Source organism: Stigmatopora argus, chromosome 6 (genome assembly GCF_051989625.1).
Source record: "Stigmatopora argus isolate UIUO_Sarg chromosome 6, RoL_Sarg_1.0, whole genome shotgun sequence".
Taxonomy (NCBI): Eukaryota; Metazoa; Chordata; class Actinopteri; order Syngnathiformes; family Syngnathidae; genus Stigmatopora; species Stigmatopora argus.
Window position 1 is genome coordinate 18,805,019 of NC_135392.1, and position 24,798 is coordinate 18,829,816.

General features: G+C 41.2%; 1 protein-coding gene across 2 annotated transcripts in view; it reads right to left on the bottom strand.

Moving 5' to 3' along the window:
• Nucleotides 1-24,798, bottom strand: part of atxn7l2a (ataxin 7-like 2a) — a 46,515-nt gene that overhangs the window by 5,471 nt on the left and 16,246 nt on the right. For both annotated transcript variants that reach the window (XM_077602967.1, XM_077602968.1), the window contains exons 3-9: nt 18,784-19,120; nt 16,616-16,863; nt 12,563-12,645; nt 11,057-11,268; nt 8,199-8,379; nt 5,001-5,122; nt 1,312-2,236 (exon numbers count right to left, since the gene is read on the bottom strand). In XM_077602967.1, the coding sequence (XP_077459093.1) occupies nt 1,312-2,236; nt 5,001-5,122; nt 8,199-8,379; nt 11,057-11,268; nt 12,563-12,645; nt 16,616-16,863; nt 18,784-19,120 (2,108 nt within the window). The remainder of the gene's footprint in view (nt 1-1,311; nt 2,237-5,000; nt 5,123-8,198; nt 8,380-11,056; nt 11,269-12,562; nt 12,646-16,615; nt 16,864-18,783; nt 19,121-24,798) is intronic.

The window sequence follows — 24,798 nt, forward strand, 5'->3', positions numbered from 1 at the left end:
AACCCCATTGAGAACTTGTGGACAATGCTGATCGAATGGCCTTTCCAAAGTCCTGACTTAAACCCCATTGAGAACTTGTGGACAATGCTGAAGAAACAAGTCCATGTCAGAAAGCCATCAAATTTAACTGAACTGCACCAATTCTGTAAAGAGGAGTGGTCAAAGATTCAACCAGAAGCTTGTGGATGGCTACCAAAAGTGCCTAATTGAAGTGAAAATGGCAAAGGGACATGTTACCAAATATTAGCGCTGCTGTATGTATATTTTTCTGTTCACCCATAATAAAGTCATAAAAGAACCAAACTTCATGAATGTTTTTGTGACAAAGAAGTATCTGTTCCAATCACTCTATCAGAGAAAAAGCAGAGTTGTAGAAATAACTGGAAACTCAAGAGAGCCATGACATTATGTTCTTCACAAGTGTATGTAAACTTTTGACCACAACTGTATTTGGAAAATATAATAGCCCAACAGTATAAAGTTATGACAACTATATCACTTAACATATTTACTCGCATATAAGCCGCACCCTGAAAGCTGCCTTGAAAATTTTGAATTTTACAATTTCTCACGTATAAGCCGGCCATATTCATGGATTTAATAGGGAGTACAAATGTGTTACTTTGAAGGGAAAATCTTAAAAATCAGCACAAGTGGTATTTCTGAAATACTGTATGAATCAAAAGCACATTAGGGTAAATATCTTATGTTATTTATTAATATGCTTGTCTTTGTAAAAGCAAAATATCAAATTATTCAATTTGAAAAATGAAAAAAGTATCTTGATGAGAACCTGATGCTTTCTAATTACAAATATTACAATTTTCTTACCATAAGTTTAAGATGTTGTGGCAGCCATATTGCGTCTAATGTCAAAATATCTCAATTCTTTTGATGATTCATATTACTCCAATAGTTTCGAACAAGAAATAAAAGGAAAAAAAATCAAGGTGGAATTTTATTTTATTTCAAAATCAAGGCTGCTCGCATCTGGCGAAAAAAAATGTAGACAGCAGCGCCCTAACCTCGCTAAGATGGCCGTGCCTTGATCTCGCTAAGATGTCCGTGCCCCGAACGAGCAGTGACGGGAACGTTACGCGTTTTATGCGAGACACGTTTTTTTCATGAATTTCATTCATAGACATCAAAATAAATTCTGTTTAGCGTTTTATTTGTTTATCTTTTCTCTATTTTGAAATAAATGACCATATCGGCATTCGGTTGTGTCATGACGTCACAGCACACGCATGGGTGCCATTTTGTCGTGACGTCATCAAATTGCAGTTTTTTTAGAGGTACGACTGTACTTACCTTCTGTGTGCCCACCTTCTTCTCCATGCCCTCTGCTAGGCTTCCACTCTTACTGTCTTTCCATGGGTAGAAATTTATGCGAGAAGAGGAGGCAGGAGCGGATGGAGAGGATGAGGAGGTCAGGCGGTGTGTGGAGAGGGAGTGCTCTTCAAGACCACCCCCCTTGCGTTTTTTCATCAAACTGAGGTGCTCTAAAGACCGCCCGCCACCCTGTCCGTGCAGTACCGAGTCCCCCACTCTATTTCGACAGTGGGAATTGTTCATGGAGGCAGGCTCTGGGTGCGACGAATGAGCCAACGCAGGGTGAGTCCGTCTGTAGGTCCAGGGTGTCTTAGCAATTGGTGAGTGGGACTCTGTGGTTGGGGGCTGGGGGCAGGCTTTGCTCCCAGGTGAAAGCCTACCATTGGTCTGTCCGTAAGGAAGGGTGGAGAGAAGGGGGGCTTTGGAGGGGGAAGGCGCAAGGGAGGGCGGGCGTCCCCGGTCGTGGAGAGTAACGCAGTTCCTGTTGGGGCCCGAATGCTCCCCTTCCTGTGCCGGCGCTTTTCTCTTACGGACGGCTGCTGCCGCCGCCGCGTCTTCACGCAGCTTCATCATCTGCTTGCTGGGACGTCCGACCAGGCTCTTGGGTCGTCTCAGACCCGCGTGACGCGCGGCCACAGGGATACCCAGAGTTGGCGCGTGAGCACCTCCCGTGGCGCATCTGGCGCGGCTCCTGGCGTTCTCCGACGGCATGACCGGGGAACATCTTCCTGTCACGCAACCAGAAGATGACGAGGGCAACAATGCGGTTTTGAAGGAGGACTTCACGTGAGCAGCTGAGCAGACTTTAGAATTGAACGAGGACGTTATGGAGATGTGAGACGACGAGGTCAGAATCTTGGCTGAGGAAATTGTACACTGATGGTTGGACGCTTGAGGTATTTTCCTGAATCAAAAGGCGAAAAATATAACTTTAAATCTATGCTGCGAGTCTGATTCAACTGACCTGTGTTTGAATATGTAGGTTTGCTATTTTTCCTCAGATTTTACTTATTATTACAACAAAATAATGGAAAAAAATATCTGGGTTATTATAGACAAGTAGTGTTAGATCAATCAATAGGGAATATTTTAAAGGTTAGAAACTAAAATATCTGTCCTCCAGTATTTTAACTTTATAGTTACATTATTTGTGTTCCTGCTCTGCAAATGAATACAAAATGTAACAATGTTGTAAAAATAATTTAAAATAAAAAATATAACTATCATTTGTGAGATGTTTGTGTTTTTTGTGGGTGTTGTAAATTGGAATATAATGTGAAATACATTTACATGCAGGGAAATATGTTACAAATTCAATTCTTTTTTTTCCCTAGACCACAAACACAACAACTAGCATATTTTAGTTTAGTATTAGCGGTGCACAAGACTAAGACTAGTGTTTTGTTTGACAGGGTGTTCCTACAGAAAGTAATTACTAAAAGTAATTTTGACTATTACCGTATTTATTCGAGTATAACACACCCATAATGTGACTAAAAATTGGTATAATTTTTTTTCCAGTTTTTTTTCAGCTCACACCTAGGATTGCACCGGTACTGGTAACTGGCAAATGCTGAAGACGTCACCATTACAAAACATTTATTCACAACATATGGTACGGAAACCTAGTAAAACAAACTACTACCAATATGAACACAATGCTCAAATGGAATTTACAATTTTAAAACCTTAATGTCTAATTCATCATCATAATATTTAAAATTTTCCAAGTCTGATTCATCATCATCAGATTCACCAAACAATTGATTCCATTCTTCTTGAGCAAGGATAGCGCTCCCTGGGCGGACTCGTTTCCCTGGAGCAAGTGTTTTTTTTATTTCTACAACTATTATCCTATAAACTTGGCAAAGGCAATATATTTGGAGAGGACTGGCTTTTGTAAAAGAAGGTAGAGTATCGCCATCTGGCGGACAAAGACAGGTTTTAGGGTCTCCGTTTATACATAACGGCTGCGGAGGGGACCTTTTCACTGGCAGAGGGCAGTGTTTCACCGGGATTAGTGTATAACACGACCCCGAACTTTGCTTCACTTTTTTGGTACAAAATTTTGCGCGTTATACTTGAATAAATACGGTAGTATCTTTAAATAAATTGGGACTCTTGGCAGAGAGAAAATCATTAGAGGTGCAACAAGTAAGCGATTAGATCAGGTAATCTGATTAAGCCACAAAAAAAATTCTGCTCCGATTAAACGTTAATTAAAGTGTCCTTGTAATGATTTGAAAGTGCTGTATTTTGGCTTATGGATTTGGAGCATACACAGCCCTCTGAAATTAACAGTAAATAGTACATAGCTCTAGTCTACCATGGGCACATTTTGAGACTCCTGTGAGCATCTTGAAAGAGCAGCTTCCGATATGAAATACAATGCAAAATCCAACCTCAACCCAATTGGAAATGTGTGGTGAGAGTTGGAATTTCCTGTCGCCAAGCGACACCCCTCAAACCTCACAAATCTTCGCAGAGGAGTGAGCCAAAACTATACCAACTATAACCAAATACCGCATTTTGTCACATATAAGCCACCACGCTTATTAACCGCACTCTTAAAATTGTTGAATTTACAATTTATCACGTATAAGCCGCCCCGATTCACAGTTGTCACCTCCATATTCATGATTTTAATAGGGAGTACAAATGTGTTACTTTGAAAGGAAAATCTGAGGGAAAAATCATCGCCCGTGGTATTTCTGAGATACAGTATGAATCAAAAGCACATTATTAGGGTCAATATCATAAGGAAGTTAGTAATTCATCTAGTAATGGTTGTTTTCTTACTGCAAAACAGAAAATAACCAATAAATAGTAAATGTAAATTTGCCGACATCTCCTGGTGAAAAAGTATAGCAACGCTGTAAGTCTTTAGCACATTAGCCGTACCCTTGATTCAGTCATCATTTTTTTTTGTTACAAATACGGCTTATATGTGGAAAAAATACGGTATATTACGTGTAGAACTAGTCAAGAACTACAGAAACCTCTGTTATTGTCAACCAAGGCAACATTACAAAGAATTAATTTTTCTGTCAGTCCAAAATTTATTGGCCACTCTTTTTTTTTTTAATTGTTTAAAATTCATATGTGATTTCCTAGATTTCTTTTAACATTCACTCTCTCCCACTTGAAGGGCACCTCTGATTAAAATGGCAAATCTCTTATCTTTTTAAATGGGCAAACTTGCAGATTTTAGAGTTGCCGAATAGTAGTAAGATATACAGTGGACCCTCATAATACAAGCACCTCACCTCATGAGTTTTTCACAATGTGAGCATTGTAACAAAAGAACTCCCAATTTATTGCATTCCGTGGTCATCCCCAATTTGTGTCAAAACTTGTTTGAATTCTGGGTTGCAGTCGTTAATTAAGTGATGGAATTCGACAGCCCCAGGTCTGGAACTATTAATATTGCCTGATATTTAGAAAGAAAATTACTTACAGCAGAGGGAAAACTTAAAATTGTAGCGTTTTAAAATTAAAATAAATTTCTGCAGAGCTGCTTTTCAAGAAAATATTCTTTCAGGCTAGTTTGTCTTGGGAGTGACAGTTGAGCTTTATGGACTAGACTGGTGACCAGCATTTAGCCAAAGATCAAATAACAAATTGAAATAGCTTTCCTTAAGAGAAGGGTTTGTATAGAATGGCCTTACCTCCAAAGGTGGGCACTGATGTGCTGCTCGAGCATGCTGCTAAAAGCCGACCTCAGGTGGTGAAGCCGTCTGTCAAATGTGTAGATGCCGTGGCCCAACATGCTTCCGCCAAATGAACACATCTGGAGGAGAAAACAGATAAATGGTATTCAGTGGTAGTCCACATTTAGGGGCAAAATATCACAATTGGATTAATCAAATTAAATCATTTTCTAAAAATGTAACATTTCTTTGTGGAATATTTGGGGGGGGGGGGTGGCTATGAGTAACATTGCACTTTAAAGCACTTTTATCACTTTAATATGTCGGGTAAAATGCAACACGATCTACGATTGACATCCTGGTGAGAGAAGACTGTTATTCACGGAATTTGTATTTTTGCATCTAGCCAAGGGCTAATTTCCTGCTTTAGTCCCTTGTGCAGCTTGAAGGTAAATGACACGTGCACACACAAGTAGCACAGTTTTAGACAGCATTGTGATCGCAATTTAGTTCATCTAACAGCCAGGCTTTAATAATAAATTTCACATAATGTTTTGCAGAGCATACCTTTCTCACAAAAGAAAAGATATCACCCAGCTTCCAGTTTCACTTGTTCTTCTATTTGCACAAACTCTGACCGCCATTCCAAATTATAAGAACCACAGTTCTTTTTTACTTTAGTTTGGGGAGTCCACAAAAAACATTCACTTTAGTAGACTTAGCATTAGCATCATTGTACATGCAGAATTACTATCAGTGACGTGATTGGCTGCGTAATGTAATTGCATTGTATCCTATGATTGGTTGGACACCTGTCACTCACTAAATTACAGAGGAAAATGACACAGAAAAAAGTTACATCTAATTCATTTGCAGTGCATTTACTGTGCTGGATAGGTTTTCTTGTGCGCTGAGTGTGAAACCAGTGCATAAGTTCAAGGGAACTTTAGAAGGAACCATTAAGCGCCAACTTCTTTACATGGCATCTCTGTAATTTAAAAAAAAGAGGTCATCCCTGAACAAAGAGATGGAGAGCCTGTTACTCCTTTGGATAGAAGGGGAAGAAATTGGGGGCCATACAGTGACGGAGTCGATTATTTAAAAAAAAAAGCAGCTATTAAATTATAAGTTGTTTTGAAATCCTAATTTGGAGTTGTTTAGATGTGGTGTTATGTGTGTGTGTGCTTTGTCTGTTGCCTAATGTTAGATTCCTCCTGACACTTATGCACCTGCACAAATAGATGTTTTTACATGCTTCTTATTCATTTTAATACATTAATAAATTATTTTCATATCATTCTCTCATTTTGTGCGTTTCTTACATCTTTAACACAAAATTAGGGCATTTTGAACATTTTTATAGGGTTTACAGTAATTCTTTTAGACAAGAGCTTAATGCGTTCCGGGACGCTCATATGTCAATTTACTAGTATATCAAATCAATTTTCCCCATATAAAATAACTAAATACAAATTAATTCGTTCCCACCCTCTGAAAAAAAAAACCTAAAAATAGGATATTACAATGTAAATACATGTTTTTAGTTGTTCTAATTCACCACCTAGGCTCACAAAGTAAGAAATACCTATCTAGTGGTTATGATTTGCAATAAAATATGACATTATTTTGTACAGTATTGTACGGAGTTCTTACCTTTGAGAAAGATGTAGCAGCTAAAAGTGGCGGAGACTTGACACTTCGGTTCTCTACACTTTTGTGCCACTACATAACATAACAAACTTTAACTTAAATGAACTTCCCTTTCTAACACTTAAAAATGGATTTAACTTTTTCGTGCTACAACCGAGGAAAAGGTGTTAATGTATTCCGCCACGGCTTTCGAGGCAAAGGTGTTAATGTATTCCGCCGCGGCCTTTGAGTCAGAACTAGCTGCTTCCCTATGCCTCACAAACAAGTGTATCTCCAGTTCATTTTTTAAAGTTATTGAACCATCCACGACTCGCGTTGAAGGTTTCGTCTGGTCTCGAAGTATCCCCTTTCTCAGCTGTTTGTTTTACATTCAAGTCCTCACAGATTCCACTAACTGTTTCTCCTTTATCCATATTAAAAGAAGACCCTCCCTCTCATCATGAATATCATTGAGCAGCTTTATAAGGACTACCTAGTGGCCGCATTGTATGCTCATATGTAAAATTTGTCTCGCATCTCAGGGCAAAAATTTACAGTGGTACCTTGAGATACGAGCTTAATGCGTTCCAGGACTGAGCTCGTATGTCGATACTCGTATCTCAAATCAACCTTTCCCATAGAGATGAACTAAATACAAATTAATTCGTTACCACGCTTTGAAATAAACACAAAAAACAGGATCTTACAATGGAATTTTTTTTTTATTGGGTTTTAATTCACCATCTACTAACAGAGTAACAAATAACTACTGGTTATGTTTAATACTAATAAAATGAGGCATTATTTTATACAACGGGGAGTTCGTGGATGAGGGAGAGAGTCACTTGACGGATGCGCTCGTAACGTAACATAAACTTTAAATTTAACTTCAATGAACTTAGATTCCTATACATACATTTAAAAAGTTTTAATCTTACATTACACTAAATTTAAACTTTCTTGTGCAATAACCAAGGCAAAGAGGTTAATGTATTCCACCGCGGCTTTCTGCGAACCTCCTGCTTTTCCAAATGTATTAGCGAGCCAACTATTTCACGCATACACTACTCATGTTTTTCCCGATTATTTCGTGCTTAACATCGATTGTCATCATACGGATTTTCTTCGTACTACCCTTCATTGCACCGGCATGCTTTGGATCCATTGTGTTTCCCTAAATACTACACTGACTAATGAAAAAAAAAAGCGTAAAAATGCAAAGCTCCGCCAAGGGCTCAGAGATTTTTGCACAAGGGAGATGCGCGTCGGCCATGTTATGCCCGTATATCCAAATTTGTCTCGTATCTCAAGCTAAATATTTGCTCGGAATTTTACTCGTATCTCAAATTCCTCGTATGTTGGGACACTCGTATATCAAGGTATTACTGTAGTTGGTAGTTTTGTTGGGAAGAACATGAAACAAATGATAGAATTTACATGTAAAATGCGGCTTTAAATATGAAGAATCCAAGTTACGAAACAAGTTCTGGAATCAAATAATTTTGCAAGTAGAGGTACCCCTGTACAACAAGTGTAGTCCCTTGTTTCCTTTTTCAATTTCAAGAAGTGAAATAAACAGGTTCTCACTGCAAGTGGTCTTGGGTGTGACGCAGAAGACGGGAACTCAACAGGATCTTCCACTCCTTCTGCCTCACTTTCGTCACTGGAAATTGTTCCATGGACGAGAGGGGAGGGGGCACGGATGCATCCCTCATTCTGCACCTGCCCGTCATCCTCTGGGGTGCTCTCTGAAAAAGCTGTAGAGCAACTGGAAAGGAAAACGCAACTAGTAACTTAAATGTATAGCGTAATGCTAGATTTTAGCCTTTAAAAAAAAATATATATATATACATACATACATATATACATAAACATATACATACATATATATACATAAACATACACATACATATATATACATAAACATACACATACATACATAATTTAAAGATCACATCATTCACTCGAGTATTGATTTATAGTACATTATAAACAGATGAATGGAGAGTCTATTATGCATTGCTGTGTACCTATGTCTTAACCCTCTATAGCAGGGTTGGCGAACACGTTAGACATAAAGAGCCAAAATTTTAAATGGTGAGAGTCAAAGAGCCACACCTTACGTCAGAAGACGCATAAAAAATCCAATCTGCCAATCTATTGTTTAATTACAATTTATTTGTTTTTCATGGGCCCTGATGAATGAGTGTTTTAAGAGAGAATAAAAATAAGAGAAACATGAAACCAGGCAAAGAGCCACAGTATATACAAAATGTTCCCATCTATTAACAAACGCATAACTAGTGGATTAATAGAAATAAAGTGTTTAATCTAACTAAAATTGGGCGGATTTCGCCGAGGGGAGAGGGGCACAAAAGGGGCGGGGGGCTTCGTTTTTTTTCCACGCAACGCACTCGTAAACGTTACAAACACTCCACCCTCACGTTCGCTATCGATGGGCTGTTTGCTGTCGTACTATTCCCTTCAAAATATTCCAAAAATGATGCACACAAATGTCCTCAAAATCGGATAACGCACGACCACTTGCCATGGGAGCTTCGGGGGCGCTGGCTAGCGGCTCCTTTTAGCTTGTAGCATCTGTGTTCGCATCCCCTCGAACGGCACCTATGATAGAGTTGCTACCGGGGATGCTGTTGCGAGCCAGTGCCCCTGATGTTCTTATGAGCAGCCAACAAGCAGCAGTCTTATCAGCGATCGCTCCGCTGCTCATGGGAGCTTTGGGGGCGCTGGCTAGCGGCTCCTTTTAGCTTGTCGCATCCCCTCGAACGGCGCCTATGATAGAGTTGCTACCGTGGTTACTATTGCGGGGAGTTGCGACCCAGTGCCCCTGATGTTCTTATGAGCAGCCAACGAGCAGCAGTCTTTTATCAGCGATCGCTCCGCTGCTCATGGGAGCTTCGGGGGCGCTGGCTAGCGGCTCCTTTTAGCTTGTAGCATCTGTGTTCGCATCCCCTCGAACGGCGCCTATGATAGAGTTGCTACCGGGGATGCTGTTGCGAGCCAGTGCCCCTGATGTTCTTATGACCAGCCAACGAGAAGTAATATAATACTCCTCGTATTAGATAAAAATAACAGGAAATGCAGCAGCTGAGCTTACCCACGTATTGAATTTGGGTAAAGTTTTATTCTGAGTGCCATTGCCTGTCGGCGTTGTGTGCACGAGTATACTTCATTACCCAGAAAGCCCTCTTTTCCCCGCGCATGCGCGTTGTGCGTTTCCTGGTCTGAATAACTCATCCGGTGCTCGTAAATGTTGTTATACACGAAAGATATGCAAAAAAAAATATGCCATGGCCACCTGGCTTGGTCGCATCAGGAAATTTTGACCGCATCACGGGCGAATTATTCAATCGAAATTTCCCCCGTAAGACGAGCATTTTGTATGACGAGCGGTCGTATGACTTGGTACCACTGTATATACACACACATATATATACACACACACACATATACACACACACATATATACATATAGATATATATACACATATATACATATACACATATATACATATAGATATATATACACATATATACATATAGATATATATACACATATATACATATATATACACACACACATATATACATATACATATATATACACATATACATATACATATATATACACACATATATACATATACATATATATACACATATATACATATATATACACACATATATATACATATATATACACATATATACATATACATATATATACACACATATATACATATATATACACATATACATATATATACACATATATACATATACATATATATACACATATATACATATATATATATACACATGTATACATATACATATATACACATGTATACATATACATATATACACATGTATACATATACATATATATACACATATACATATATATACACATATACACATATATACACATATACATATATATACATATACACATATATACATATACATATATATACACATATACATACACATATATATACACATATACATACACATATACACATATACACATACATACACATATATACACACATACATACACGTATATCTAATTAGTTATTATTGTTTTAGAAAATATGTCAGGTTCTTCCACACTATAAAGGTGCACTGTCAATGAATCAGTTTAGCTTTATTGCGGCATTGATAGCATTAGATGCCCAATACATTCTGACTGGGAGGGCTGGCAGCGATTGACCGCCTCTATACAATTAGGACAGTCAATTGCAGCCAAATGAGTTAACTGAGGACCCTGTAAAGTGTTCTGTTAAATTTTAGTGTAAATGAAAATGTTTCAAATGTAATACTGATTGTATATTGACCGGTGGGACAAAAATGATGCTAGAAATTGAATCATGAGTTTGGAATTTCATTACAGCCCCAAGTAGAGCACATTCGTTGCTAACCTGAAGGCAGGAAGACTGGCTAAAGGTCTCCGGCAATGCGGAACCCCCTCTTGTTCTCTGGGTGCCTCTGGGCTGGGAGAACGTGCAGAAGACGAACATCCCTCTAGTGATTGAGCACCCTTCTCACGAACCTTAGTCTTGAGTTCGGCCACCAACTGGTCAAAGTTCTTACTGCGGCCCATTACTTTTCTTCGTTGGTGGATGGAATGGATCTGAAAAAAAGGCCACCGGAAGGAGAGGTCACGTTTTAATTGAGTCATGAACTCAACTAGCTATGATTGCAACTGAAGTACCGTATTTTCTAGCATATTAGTTGCCTCCGCGTATAAGCCGTACCCTTGAAATTGCCTTAAGAGGTAACAGAGCACAGTATATTTCTGCAGTATGAGTTATGTGCTGTGAAAAAGTATTTACCCCCTCCCTGATACCTTTTTTGGCATATTTATCACACACAAAGGTTTCAGACCATCAAACCAATTTCAGTACAGACGCTCCCCTACTTACGAACGAGTTACGTTCCGAGCGATTGGTCATAAGTTGAATTTGTTCGTAAGTTGATTCAGGGCTATATTTTGTATTATAATTTATGTTTAAGGCCTATATAAGTATATTGAAGGTTTATATACGTGCATTTGTATGTTTAAGGCTTGTATAAATAACCAGCATTGGTTTGTACTGAATTTTTTTTTTTTATAAAATGGAAAGACATTTACTAGAAACTGGCCGAAAGAAGCTTTCTAATAACGATTGCACAGTTTTCTTTTTTTCATCATAAATGATGCGGTAGCACTGTATGGCATCATTCAATTGATTTGCAAACTTTGTGCAACGTTCAATATCGGGGTCCTGCTGCTCTATCTTTATGTTTATAAATGGTACTGACTGTCGAACGATTCAAGTTGTATTCCCGTGTAACGCTCACCACTTTCCCACGCGCATCAAGCTTCTTTATTATTGCCACTCGTTTCAAATGAAATGGCTTGACTCTTCCTTGCACCCCCCTCACTACAAGCCTTTCGCTTTTCACCAACCATATTGAATAATGGATGCACGAGATATTTAATGATAAAAATGAAAAAGGTTCTTTGCGCACTGGAGATACGTTCACGCACTTCCGCACTGCAACGAACTGGGCAGAGGAAGGTGGATGCTGGGTGAGCTGAGCGCTCACAGCGCCAGGCGTCGGTATTAGCGGCGGAAAGAAGCACTACTCGGAAAAAGGCGCGCAATACAAAATCGAACTTACGAACATTTTTCGACATAAACGCAATTTGCAGACATGTTCGTATGTACCGTTGTTCGTAACTTGAATGTTCGTAAGTAGGGAAGCGTCTGTATAACACAGAGACAACCCAAGGAAATAGAAAATGCATTTTCTAAATGATGAACCTAATAACGGGTTGTGCCACCTTTGGCAGCAATAACTGAAATCAAACGTTTATGATAATTTATGATGAGTCTTTCACAGTGCTTTGGAGGAATTTTGCAAAATCATTTTGAGCTTACATTGCATGTCAGGAGGCGAGTGCAGACTTTCTTCCTGTCAGGATCAAGGACTCCACAGTGTTTGTCCAGATCACACTCTCTTTCTAGAACGACACAGAAAACCTTTCATGTATAGCAACGCCAATTTAAATCAACTGAAGATATTTTATTACAGCGTGGCATGAGCAGTATCACAAGACCAGGAAGTTTGATACAATAATTATACATAATTATCATGAAATAATTTTTGTCAACAATATTACAATCTTTCGCCAAAAATTTGGTAATTTTAAACTGTAATTACTCCACCCGACCACCAGAGAACGTGGTGCTGATGCAGGATGAACGCTAATTCCAGACTTTTTTATTTATTTCACGTTGCATAGTAACTTTTGGTTTGAAGGCAAATTTAAAAAAATAAAGATGCCTATCGGAATTTTTGCAGGTTTTATTATTTTATAGTGTAAGGATGGAGTTCCCTTATCTTTATTGTATAACAGAATAACAAAAATACTTTTAAAATTATTATATTTTATATTAAGGGTGTGTGTGGATGTGTCATCGTTTACCTTCAACCTGCACAAGGGACTAAAGATGGAAATTAGCCCTCGGCTACAATCTTACATAATTACAAATGCAGTAATACCTTGAGACACGAGCTTAAATTGTTCCAGGACTGTGCTCATATGTGAATTTACTTGTGTCTCATCAATTTGTCTGATAGAAAATAACTAAATCCCAAATGAATCCGTTCCCACCCTCTGAAAAAACACAAAAAAACAGGAAGATTAGAATGGAAACATATTTGTATTTATTCTAATTAAACACCTACTCACAAAGTAACAAATGCCTATCTAGTGGTTATGATCTTCAATATTAAAATGTGACATTACTCAGTACAGACTTACCGCAAAGTGCGCGGACGAGAGCGAAAGGAACGGACAGGAGAGAGACTAGATGGACGTCAACGCGCTCATAACAAACTTAAAATTTTACTTAATCAAACTTGGATTATTATACACACTTAAAAATAAATTTTAAGATTACACTACAATAAATTTAAACCTTCTTGTGCGATAACCGAGGAAGAGATGTTAATGTATTCCATCATGGCTTTCGAGTCGGAACTTCCTGCTCCATGCCTCAGAACCGAGTGTATCCCAGTTAGTTTTTTTCAAATTATCAAACCAGCCACGACTCACTTTGAAGGATTTGTTCTGCGGCTGTCTTTCTCAGATGCTTGCTTTGCTTTCAAGTTCATGTAGATTCTGCTGGCTTTTTCACAGATTATTGACTCAGTTACGCTATCTCCAGTAAAATAATCAACCTGTACAGCCCGGTACTCATAGAAATCTTTACGTGAGGGAGAGGAGGCGAGGAAGACAAGAGCGATACTGTTCTCATAAGCAGCCTCTTGCAGACTCGGCACCAACGGACGGCCGCATTGGGAACCATCTCGTATCTCAAGGCAAAAACTTGCTCTGAATTTTTGTATGTTGAGACACTTGTATGTCAAGGTATTACTGTACATGTTCATTAACATGAATATGTTAATTAATGTGCTGTCCCTTATTAAATAAATCAAACTCAAACTTTCAGAATTGAATCAGGAGTAAAGTAATTTATTTACTAATTCCCAGAAGTTTGAAGTTTAATTAATTAGAGTGATTTTTTTTCTAATGGTAATTAAAAAAATGTTATATTGCCCAGCTCTAAGTGAAACAGAACAAAATTACCTTGTTGATTCTTGACACAAAAAAAATGTAATTTCATATCTGAAGCCTGAAATGTGGCCAGCCAATTGCAGGGCACAGGAGACGGACAACCATTCTCATACCAAGGGGCAATTTAGAGGTTTCAACCCACGTATATTTGGAATGTGGAAGGAAACCAAAGTACCTAGAGAAAACCCACACCGGCCCAGGGAGAACATGCCAACTCCACACAGTGAGGACCCACCTGGAATCAAACCCCCGATACCAGAAGTATGAGGCCAACGCACTAACCAATCTTCCACCAGCCCAATAAATCATTATATTCAGAAAATTTGCAGAGATTATTGATCATATAACAAATTCCAAGATAAGAATGAGCTTCCCCCGATGAGTCATCACCTTCTGATGGTAGTGGGGTTTGTGTGTCCCGGTGATCCTTGGAGCTATGTTGTCTGGGGCCTTGTGCCCCTGGTAGGGTCATCCATGGCAAACTGGTCGGAGGTGAGGGACCAGACAAAGAATGGCTCAGAAGAACCCTAATGATGCGAAAGACTAATGAACTACAAATTCCCTCGCCCGGACGTGGATCACCGGGGCCCCACTCTGAAGCACGATGGCGGCCAGGCCTACACCCATGGGGCCCGGCCGGGCACAGCCTATGAGAGGGGCCAAAGAGGTCGGTGCGTCGAAAGCTGGGCGGCAGCCAAAGGAGGGAACATTGGCTGTCCGTTCCCCCACTGCAGAAACTGGCTTTTGGGACGTGGAATGGAATGTCACCTCTCTGGTTGGAAAAGAGCCTGAGCTAGTGTGTGAGGTCGAGAAATTCCAGCTTGAAATAGTTGGGCTCCACTCTACGTACAGCTTGGATACCACTCCTCTCGAGGGGGGTTAGACACTCTTCCACTCTAGAGTCGCTAACGGTGAAAGGCAATGGTGTCCACCAGCGGCTTCTGGGATTGCTGCCACAAGTCTGTGATTAGAGTCCTACCAGGATTTTTTGGCCCATGGGACTCCGGCAGCAGCTGATGGGTACCGGGTGGCCAAGCGGCACGTGGCTCTGGTCGTCTCAGAGGCAAAAGACGGGCATAGGTGGAGTTCGTTGAGGCCATGCAGAATGACTCTGGGTAGCCTCGAGGAAATTTTGGTACACCAGCCGACGTCTCAAGAGGGGGAAGCAGTACACCATCAACACAGTGTGTTGACTCGACTCGGGCTGTTGGGGGGGGGCATGGGATTTCGCCCATCCAGTCTACATGTGCTTTTTGGACTTGGAGAAGGCGTTCGACTGTGTCGCCCGGGTAGTCGTGGGGTTTACTCTGGGAGTGTGGGCAGCCAGAATCCCTGATACGCGGGGTCCAGTCCCTATAGGACCGGTGACAGAGTCTGGTCTGCTTAGCCACCGGTAAGTCGGATACGTCTCCAGTGGGGGTTGGACTCCGTCAGGGCTGTCCTATGTCACCGATTCTGTTCATAACCTTTATGGTCAGAATATCTAGGCGTAGCCGTGGCATTGAGGGGGTCCGGTTTGGTGGTCTCAGTATTGCATCCCTGCAGATGATGTGGTTCTGTTGGCTTCATCAGGCCGTGATCTCCAACTCTTGCTGGAACGATTCGCAGCCGAGTGTGAAGCAGGCGGGACGAGAATCATCACCTCCAAATCTGAGACTATGGTCCTCAGTCGGAAAAACGTGGCGTGACCTCTCCAGGTCAGGGATCTCGTCTTTCCCCAGGTGGAGGAGTCTAAGTATATTGGGGTCTTGTTTACGAGTGAGGGAAGAACGGGGTGGGAGATCAACAGGCGGATCGGTGCGGCATCTGCAGTGATTCGGACTCTGCATCGGTCCGTCATGGTGAAGAAGGAGCTGAGCCAAACGGGAAGGCTTTCTATTTACCGGTCGATCGACGTTCCCACCCTCATCTATGGTCATGAGCTGTGGGTCATGACCAAAAGAACGAGATCCCGGATACAAGCGTGTGAAATGAGCTGTTCCTTAGAGAAAGGGTGAGAAGCTCGGTCATCCGGGAGGGGCTCGGAGTAGAGCCACTGCTCCTCGGATCGAGAGGAGCCAGATGAATTGGTTCGGGCATCTGATCAGGATGCCCCCTCGACGCATTCCTAGGGAAGTGTTCCAAGCACGTCTCACTGGGAGGAGGCCGCCGGGCCGACCTTGGACACGCTGGGGAGACAATGTCTCCCGGCTATCCCAGGAACGCCTTGGGGTCCTCCCGGAAAAGCTTGATGAAGTGGCTGGGGAGAAGGAAGTCTGGGCTTCCCTGCTGAAGCTGCTCCACCCGCGCCCTGACTTCGGATAAGCGGAAGAAGATGAGATGAGATGAAGAATGATCTTAGAAAACTTACTAGACGCTACTTTGTTGTATGGCCTTGGAATACGGTGGCTTGGAATCACTGAAGATGGAGAAGAATCCTTCTTTTGGGTGAGGGGCCTTTCAATTGGTGATATAGCAGGTGGGGTGCCTCCGTGTGGCCACGGGGGTTCTCTGATAGATGAGGGTGGAGAGCTAATCGGAGGCTCCAGAGGCGACGGCTGCTTGAATACTGCTGAATCTATGTGGCTGCCGTGGGAAGATTTTTCCAGTGGGGAAAGTCTGTTGATAAGAGAAAGCGGACCATTACAATGTTTTTCCATACATATTATTTATATTATCATCAACTGAACCAAAATGGCTGAATATAGATTCCATTTCTAAATATTCATACATTACTGTATTTACATATGCATATAATTGTGAACGTTTAATATCTAAACTTCTTGATATAGATGCGAAAATATGCACGTATGGCAGAAATAAGTGCTTCGCATTTTTTCGATCATAGCAGCACTGTCTGGTCCATATAATCCGTGAAATTTGAGGGAATACTGTAAGGAACTGGAGGTTTAGTTAATGTGTAAGGAGTTCACAGTCAATTTAGTCCCATAAGGTTAGTATGTAAGGAACTTCCACTTTTAACATGATACTGACGCCAATTTCATATTACACAGGAATTTTTGGTTTGAATGCAAATTCATTAAAATAAAGACGGCTGTTTAATGATTAAATACAAATATTAGCATTGGTATTTAATCACTAAACGCTGTTTTTGGCTGGATTTGACCGAATTTGAGAGCATTTTGAGCCGTTTGGCGAATGGACGTATATAGACGTTTTTGTGGCCCCATCGCGACATAATTGCGACAGTTTACCGAGGAATTCACTTCCCTGGGCTCGGTTACAATACTAGTATTTGTATTTAATCATTAAACGCTGTTTTCGGCTGGATTTGACCGAATTTGAGAGCATTTTGAGCCGTTTGGCGAATGGACGTATATAGACGTTTTTTTTGCCCCCATCGCGACTTGGGCTGCCATGCCTGCCCAAGAGTGCTTATTCCCGGACTGCCATGCCCGCCCAAGAGTGCTTATTCCCGGGCTGCCATGCCCGCCCAAGAGAGCTTATTCTCGGGCTGCCATGCCCGCCCAAGAGTGCTTATTCCCGGGCTGCCATGCCTGCCCAAGAGTGCTTATTCCCGGGCTGCCATTGACGGTAGACTAATAAATTGAGAGTGATGAGTGGCAAAGAGAAATGAATCATTGATTTTTACTATAATTTGGACAACGCCGGCGGCGGGCCGTATTAAAAATCCTAACGGGCCGTATATGGCCCGCGGGTCGAGGTTGAAAAACTTGTACACACACGATCCGGGGGCGGGGCGAGCGCGCAAATCCCGTTTCGGCGAAACCTCCGTTCGGCCGAGCGTTCATTCGGCCGAATGAATGTTCGGCGGAACGTCCATTCAGCGACCTGTCCGTCTGTCAAACGTCCGTCGGCGAAACGTCCATTCGGCGAATCATCCGAGTACCGTTCTGTCTTAAAAAAACACGCAAGCGGCTAGCCTAACACAGTGTTTCCCAACCAGTGTGCCGCGAGGGAAGCTCATGTGTGACGAGGGAAATTACAAGAAATCATACATCGTAATAATCCAAGAGTGTTAGGTTTGGATTCATATTGTTATTTCAGTTTCCTCCGTGTCTGCTTATGTTTGTTTCCCTACTCTTGTTTGTACCTCTTCTTTGATTTTCCAGGTTTCAACTTTTGTCGACGTTCAGTCTGTGTGAACACAAAACGGCTCTTCTCGTAATGTTAGGTGGTTGAAGTAATATTGGGAGGAAAAAAAGTCGTAATATTACGAGATTTAAGTCGTTTTCCTGTTTTTACGGTACGTGAACCGGAAGTTGTTTGGTTTCAGGGGCATCAATTTTTGCCGACGTAAAGTCTCTGAGCACATGACTTTTGCGTAATATTGGGAGAAAAAGTCAAATATTAAAATAAAGTTTAAAAACGTTACATTAATTATTTTAACATCAGTCGAACTGAAAGCTGTTCTGGGTCTGTGGACATCAACTTTCATGATGTTAGATCGGTGCGGGTGGGGCCGCAACAGAAAATAAGAGAAGCACCGCTCTACTCCAATATAAAGATATCAAACCACTTTGATCCCCTTTAAAATTCACCCCTCCCTATTCTTACCGTGTTCCTTCCTTGGTGCTTTTGTTGGGTCTGTACTGTGGGGGTGTTGAAGGAGCTTGAGGGGTTGGTCTAAGTGCACCACCACTCGTACCTCGACCATCCCATGAAGCGGGAATGACACTGGTTCCCTGAGAAGGAGAATGGCTGTGATGGGTCCTCTGCTGGGGCTGAGGCTGAGGAGCTGGAGGGCGTATTCGAGTGTAATGTTTGGCCAGGGGGCCGTGTCTCCGCTCGCAATGCTTCTCGAATGCCTGTGGTTTCACGACTTGACCACAGTGGCTACACACCACAAGGTAGAAGTCATCATAAGCGGGGTACAGACCAAAGATTGACATATCTGTAAGACAAACAAAGGTGATAGCAGTTAAAAGACATGTGGAAAAGAAGTGCCCATTTAATTAAAGTTACCGTATTTTCACGACTATATGGCGCACCGCATTTAAAGGTGCACTGCTCCGCATTACCAGTAGATGGTGCTGCGCTAAAGGGAATGTCAACAAAACAGTCAGATAGGTCAGCCAAACTTTATTAATAGATTACAAATCAGCTTTCGGACAACTCCGTTCACTCCCAACATGAATAAACAACATTTTTTTTTAAGTTTTCTCCGAGGTTAAAGTATTAGTATTTTCGTGACACAGCAATAGCAATAGCATAATAACTCATGTCATGTTGAACAGGTGGGCATCTCACCAAAGTTGGCAACGGAGTCGAGTCACAGTCTGCAGAAGTTCCCCATCTTGTGGAAGACTTCCTGTGTGTGGTTCCAGTTTTTGTCCAACTTTACATCTTTTTGAGTCTATCCGTTTTTGCTACCGAAACTCGTAGCTCGTTTTGGTTTCTGCTGCTTTTCTGTCTTAATCATTTGGTGATCCCATTCTTAATTCTTAATTATCCCATTGACTTTGATTTGCTTTGTACTTTGTTCTTTTGCTTTGTTGTTCTCCGGCCTTTGAATGTACTGTCTAACTTATAACTATGCCTTTTCTTGCTACTGTCACAATGAAATTTCCCGAATACGGGATGAATAAAATTATCCAATCCAATTAATCGAGTCAGTAATTTCTGCCTTCCTGAAGCTCGGACCACAGTTGAAACATCCACTGGAAATGACGACGAACATAGAATTAATGTGCTAGATCGAACTCAACCGAAATGCAACGCCGTTTTATATATCTCAGAATTCACTGCGCATCGGAAATAGAGTCTGGGGCTGCTTACCGTAGTTGCCAGAGCTGTTGCGGCTCAATATTTATGCATATATTATATTATATATATATATATATATAGTTCACAGTCTAGCTTTGAATGCTCTGTTGACGCCAACATCTAGCGGCAGCAGTTCTTTTGTAAATCCACCCTATTAAATGAAGGCCGCTGTCAATTGGTTGACAAAAGAACTATATATCCCAGCAGTCACTGCGCACTACTTTTTCTACGGGGAAAATAGTAGAGTCGGGGGCTGCTTGCTGTAGTTGTGAGAGCTGTTGCGGCTCAATATTGATCCATATATAATATATTTATATATATAGTTCGCAGTCTTGCTTTGAATGCTGTTTACGCCAATCTAGCGGCTGTAGTTCTTTTGTCAAACCAGCCGGAATGACGGCGAGCACCAAATTAGTGTGCTCGCCGTCATACTGGGTGTATTGACAAAAGAACTACATATCCCAGCATGAATCGCGCATGGGGGAAAATTAAGTCGCAGGCTGCTTACCGTATTTGCGAGACCTGTAGAGGATGGTGTACCCTATCGACTGATTTATTTTATTTTATCGTGATAACAATTTTAGTATTGGTCCATATATAAAGAGCACTAGATTATAAGGCGCCCTGTCTATTTTGGAGAAAATTTAAGACTTTTAAGTGTGCCTTATAGTCGTGAAAATACGGTAACCATGATTGCAACATTGACTGAATATACTGAAAACCGTGCCATCAGCATACACATGCATTAGTACTTTTCACATTTAATATAAACACCAGCTTACATTTTATACAGTTCTACAGTAAAGACAAACATTGGCATTTTTGGACTACAAGACACTCCTTTTTCTCGCTATTGGAACCCTGTGGCTTTAATAAGGAAGCAGCTTATTTGAGGATTTTTTTTATTAAACAAACAAATTTCATCTTGCCCGGCGATCGGCTGGCCACCGATCCAGGGTGTCCCCTGCCTTTGGCCTAGAATCAGCTGGGATAGGCTAATGAGGATAAAGCGGTTCAGAAAATGAGAAAAAAATCTCTTCTACAAAAATCTTTTCTCATTAAGAATAATTTTCATTTCGCTCCACAGCCCAGAATGTCATGATGTCACTTGGTGTGTTCAAAGTGTCTAACAATAAGAGTGAGTGTTCCATTCTGACAAGTTATTTGTAGCCAAGCGTAGGTTTGGAGTAAATCTTCTAACACAGACTTACGCTTAATTAGCAGTAGTGTTCTTAAAAACTCTTTGCGGGGCGTGTTTGAGTAGGCTACATGCCAAATTCTCAAGAGAAGACCCTTGGTGGCTCTGCAGAAGCATTTAAAATGAACCATTGATGGTTAAACAGTACAGCTACAGGGATAGTTACACATCTTGGCTGTCAATCTTTGCTAGGCTATGCAAGCATCGAATAGCAGTTTTCAAATCGCTTTCAATGGTTGATGCCATTAGAGAAGAACAGTTAAAGAATTGCCATGGGTAGTTAGACAGATTTACAGAAGATGGGAAGTAGGGCTGCAAAATAAATAGTTTGAACATCGGCCCATGTGCAGCAGTCCAATCGCGGGACGTGATTACTGTGATACTTCACCACTTTGCGGCTTCAGTCGGTCACGTTTTTTTATATGAAGTATAAAGAAGTTCATAAAGATGAAATTCATGCAGACACTCATAAGCAGAAGTCAGGGCTCCGGTTCCTCTTTGGCGCTGAATTGGGTGGCACTCAGCGCTGAAGAAGCCATATTTCACCGTCGAAGAAGAATGACGTAGCAAATAATATTAAAGGCTGAGAAGGACGACATCTTCACTTCTCCTGTTTTGTTGCGAGCGAATTTCCCATCGTACACATCTCCTGTGGAGAAAGACTACGCCGAGCCAATTCCAGCTTTGTTTGGATTTTGAGTTGCTGTTGAAAATGAACCTGAACCATCTAAGGCAGGGGTCCCCAAACTTTTTTCCTGTGAGGGCCACATAACCTTTCCCTTCTCTGATGGGGGGCCGGTGTCAGTTTGTAACAGAAAAAGTGTGACGATCGTAGGGGAGCTTAAATTTTTTATTGTTTTCCAGAAAGCCACACATAACCAAATAACCCTTTCCAGGTTCTTTACAGAAAAAAAAAGTCAGGAAACAAATAACACTATTAATGAAATAAATAATAACTAAATAACCCTCTTTGAGTTCTTCACAGAAAAAAAAAACAGGAAATAAATAACACTATTTATGAAATAAATAATAACTAAATAACTCTCTCTGGGTTCTTCATAGAAAAAAAAAGCCATGGAACATTAACTTACTGTTGTGCCATGCACAATCTTAACAGATAAAAGTTCAGCTCAGTTGTCAGAGCAGAATCTCTCTCACGTCAACACTTTGCAGCACAGTGCTTGCTGGTGAATTAAGCAGTGGACTCGTAGCGGGGCGGTGAGACCCCTTTTTTCCAACTCCCGGTTCATGCGTCCCATTAGACCGCGAGTTTCGCCCACCATGATAGGAGCCCCGTCAGTCGTGATGCTAGCTAGCTTTGACCAGTCCAGGTCCAACTTCTCCATGGTTTGGCACACTTTGTCAAAAATATCCTCTCCCGTTGTAGTCCCTTTGAGACTTTGGAGGGCTGCCAGATCCTCGCATATCTCAAAGTTTGCGCTAACTCCACTAATAAAAATGAGCAGTTGCGCCGTCTTGCACGTCAGTGCTTTCATCCAGTGCTAATGAAAAAAAGTCAAATTCTTTCGTCTTCTGCTGCAGCTGGGCATATACATTACTCCCGATATCTTCAACGCGTCTGGTCATTGTACTCGCCGACAGACTTACGGCATTAAATGCATCTCTCTTCTCGGGACACACCTCCTCCGCGACAGCATCCATACATTTCTTAACAAACTCTCCGTCAGTGAAAGGCTTACCGCTGCTTGCTATCAGTTTAGCAACTCGAAAGCTGTCCCGAACGGATGTCTGGTTCAGCTGAGCTTGGCGTACAAATGTATTCTGCTGAGATAGTAGTTCACTTTTTCGCTTTGAGTTTGTCTGCTCGTATTTGGCCTCGCAAGCTATCGTACTTGTCTTTGTGACGGGATTCATAGTGTCGGCGAAGATTGTATTCTTTGAATACCGCCACCGTCTCTTGACAGATGAGACAAACAGCCTTTTCTTTGCATTGAACAAAAAAATAATCGTTTGTCCACTCCAGGTTAAATACCCTGCATTCTGAATCAATTTTTCTCTTACCTAACTTTTTCACCATTATTCCATTCTCTCTTTGACAGGGCGGGGCCTAGAATTTTTTTGGGGGGGGGAAAAAAAATCTGGAATGTTTTTTTTTCTTCCAAATAGGAAATAAATCCGATAGCATCTCTGGTATTGTTCAGAGGGCCGGGCCAAATGTGCTGACGGGCCGTAGTTTTGTGACCCCTGATCCAAGGCATCCAATGAGCCCAAGAAAAAACGAGACGATGATGACAGTGACCGAAAAAGTGACGTTGTTATGCTGAAAGTGTAGCACGCCATTGCAGCATAAATGAATCTACCGTGCGTTTTACCAAAGAAAGAAGAAGTGAACATTCGGACGATGGCCACATTACGAGGCATCTGCAGGAGATCTTCAATATGGCACGCAGTTTGAGACAACGGCTCCAGGAGATTGATGACATGGTAGGAGCCATTGAATTTGGCAATCATTATGACAGTGTCATGTCCTTGTACAAAAGAAATGGTGGTCGCCATGTTCCTTGTGTGCCGAAAACTACTCACAGAAAGATGCTCCTCTGCTGAGCCTATGGCACCTCTTCAAGATTCCATCGATGATCCAAAGCCTCTCGAATAGGCCGAAGAGGACTTGGACTAAAGCTCCCAATAACCATTCATTTTTCTTTGATTTAAATCAAGCAGAGAGGAACTATTTCTATTTATAGATTATATTTGGATATTAATACATTAGTCTTATAACTGTAATATTTAATAAATACACTTCTTGATAATTGTACTTGTGTACTTGGATTTTTGTATAGGCGTGAAAACATGTACAGTAATTCCTCGAGTATCGCGGTTTATGTAGACCTGCCATGGCCGCGATAATAAAAATTTAAAAAACGCTAGAGTCACCACTATAACTTTTTTTTTTCAGTGCTAAGTCCTAGTAGCAAAAATAGCTCCCGCTTACAAGTTTCAGCGTGGATTTTCACAATTTTATGACCTTAAAAAAAAGTTAAATTACTTTTTTTTTTAATAACGGGGGAAAAAAAATCACGAAGTAGTGAATTCGCGATAATCGAGGGATTACTGTAGTATGGTATGTAGTAATAATAGGGGTGATCCTACTTTGTGGTTTTTCGATTATTGCGGCCTCGTTTATTCTACATCATCTGCGATATTCGAGGGATTACTGTACAGTAATACATTGACATACGAGTGTCCCAACATACGAGAAATTTGAAATACGAGGAAAATTCAGAGCAAATTTTTGCCGTTGAGATACGAGACAAATTTTAGATATGAGCATACGAGAGACGGTTCCAGAGGCGGCCGCCAAGTGGCCGTATATGCGAGGCTGCTTATGAGAACAGCATCGCTCTGTCTTTCTTGCCACATCTCCCTCGCGTAAACAGGCTGCATTTTTTCCATTTATCAGTGCAAAATTAAGGGGAAAGACAATGGGTCCAAAGCAAGCCAATGTAATGAAGGGCTAATCATCATTCATACTGAGATGGAGAGCCTTCGATTAATACGGTCAAAAGATAATGTTAGCGCGAGATAGCGTGACCGAGTCGATAATCTGCGAAAAAGACAGCGCAAACTACATGGACTTGAAAGCAAAG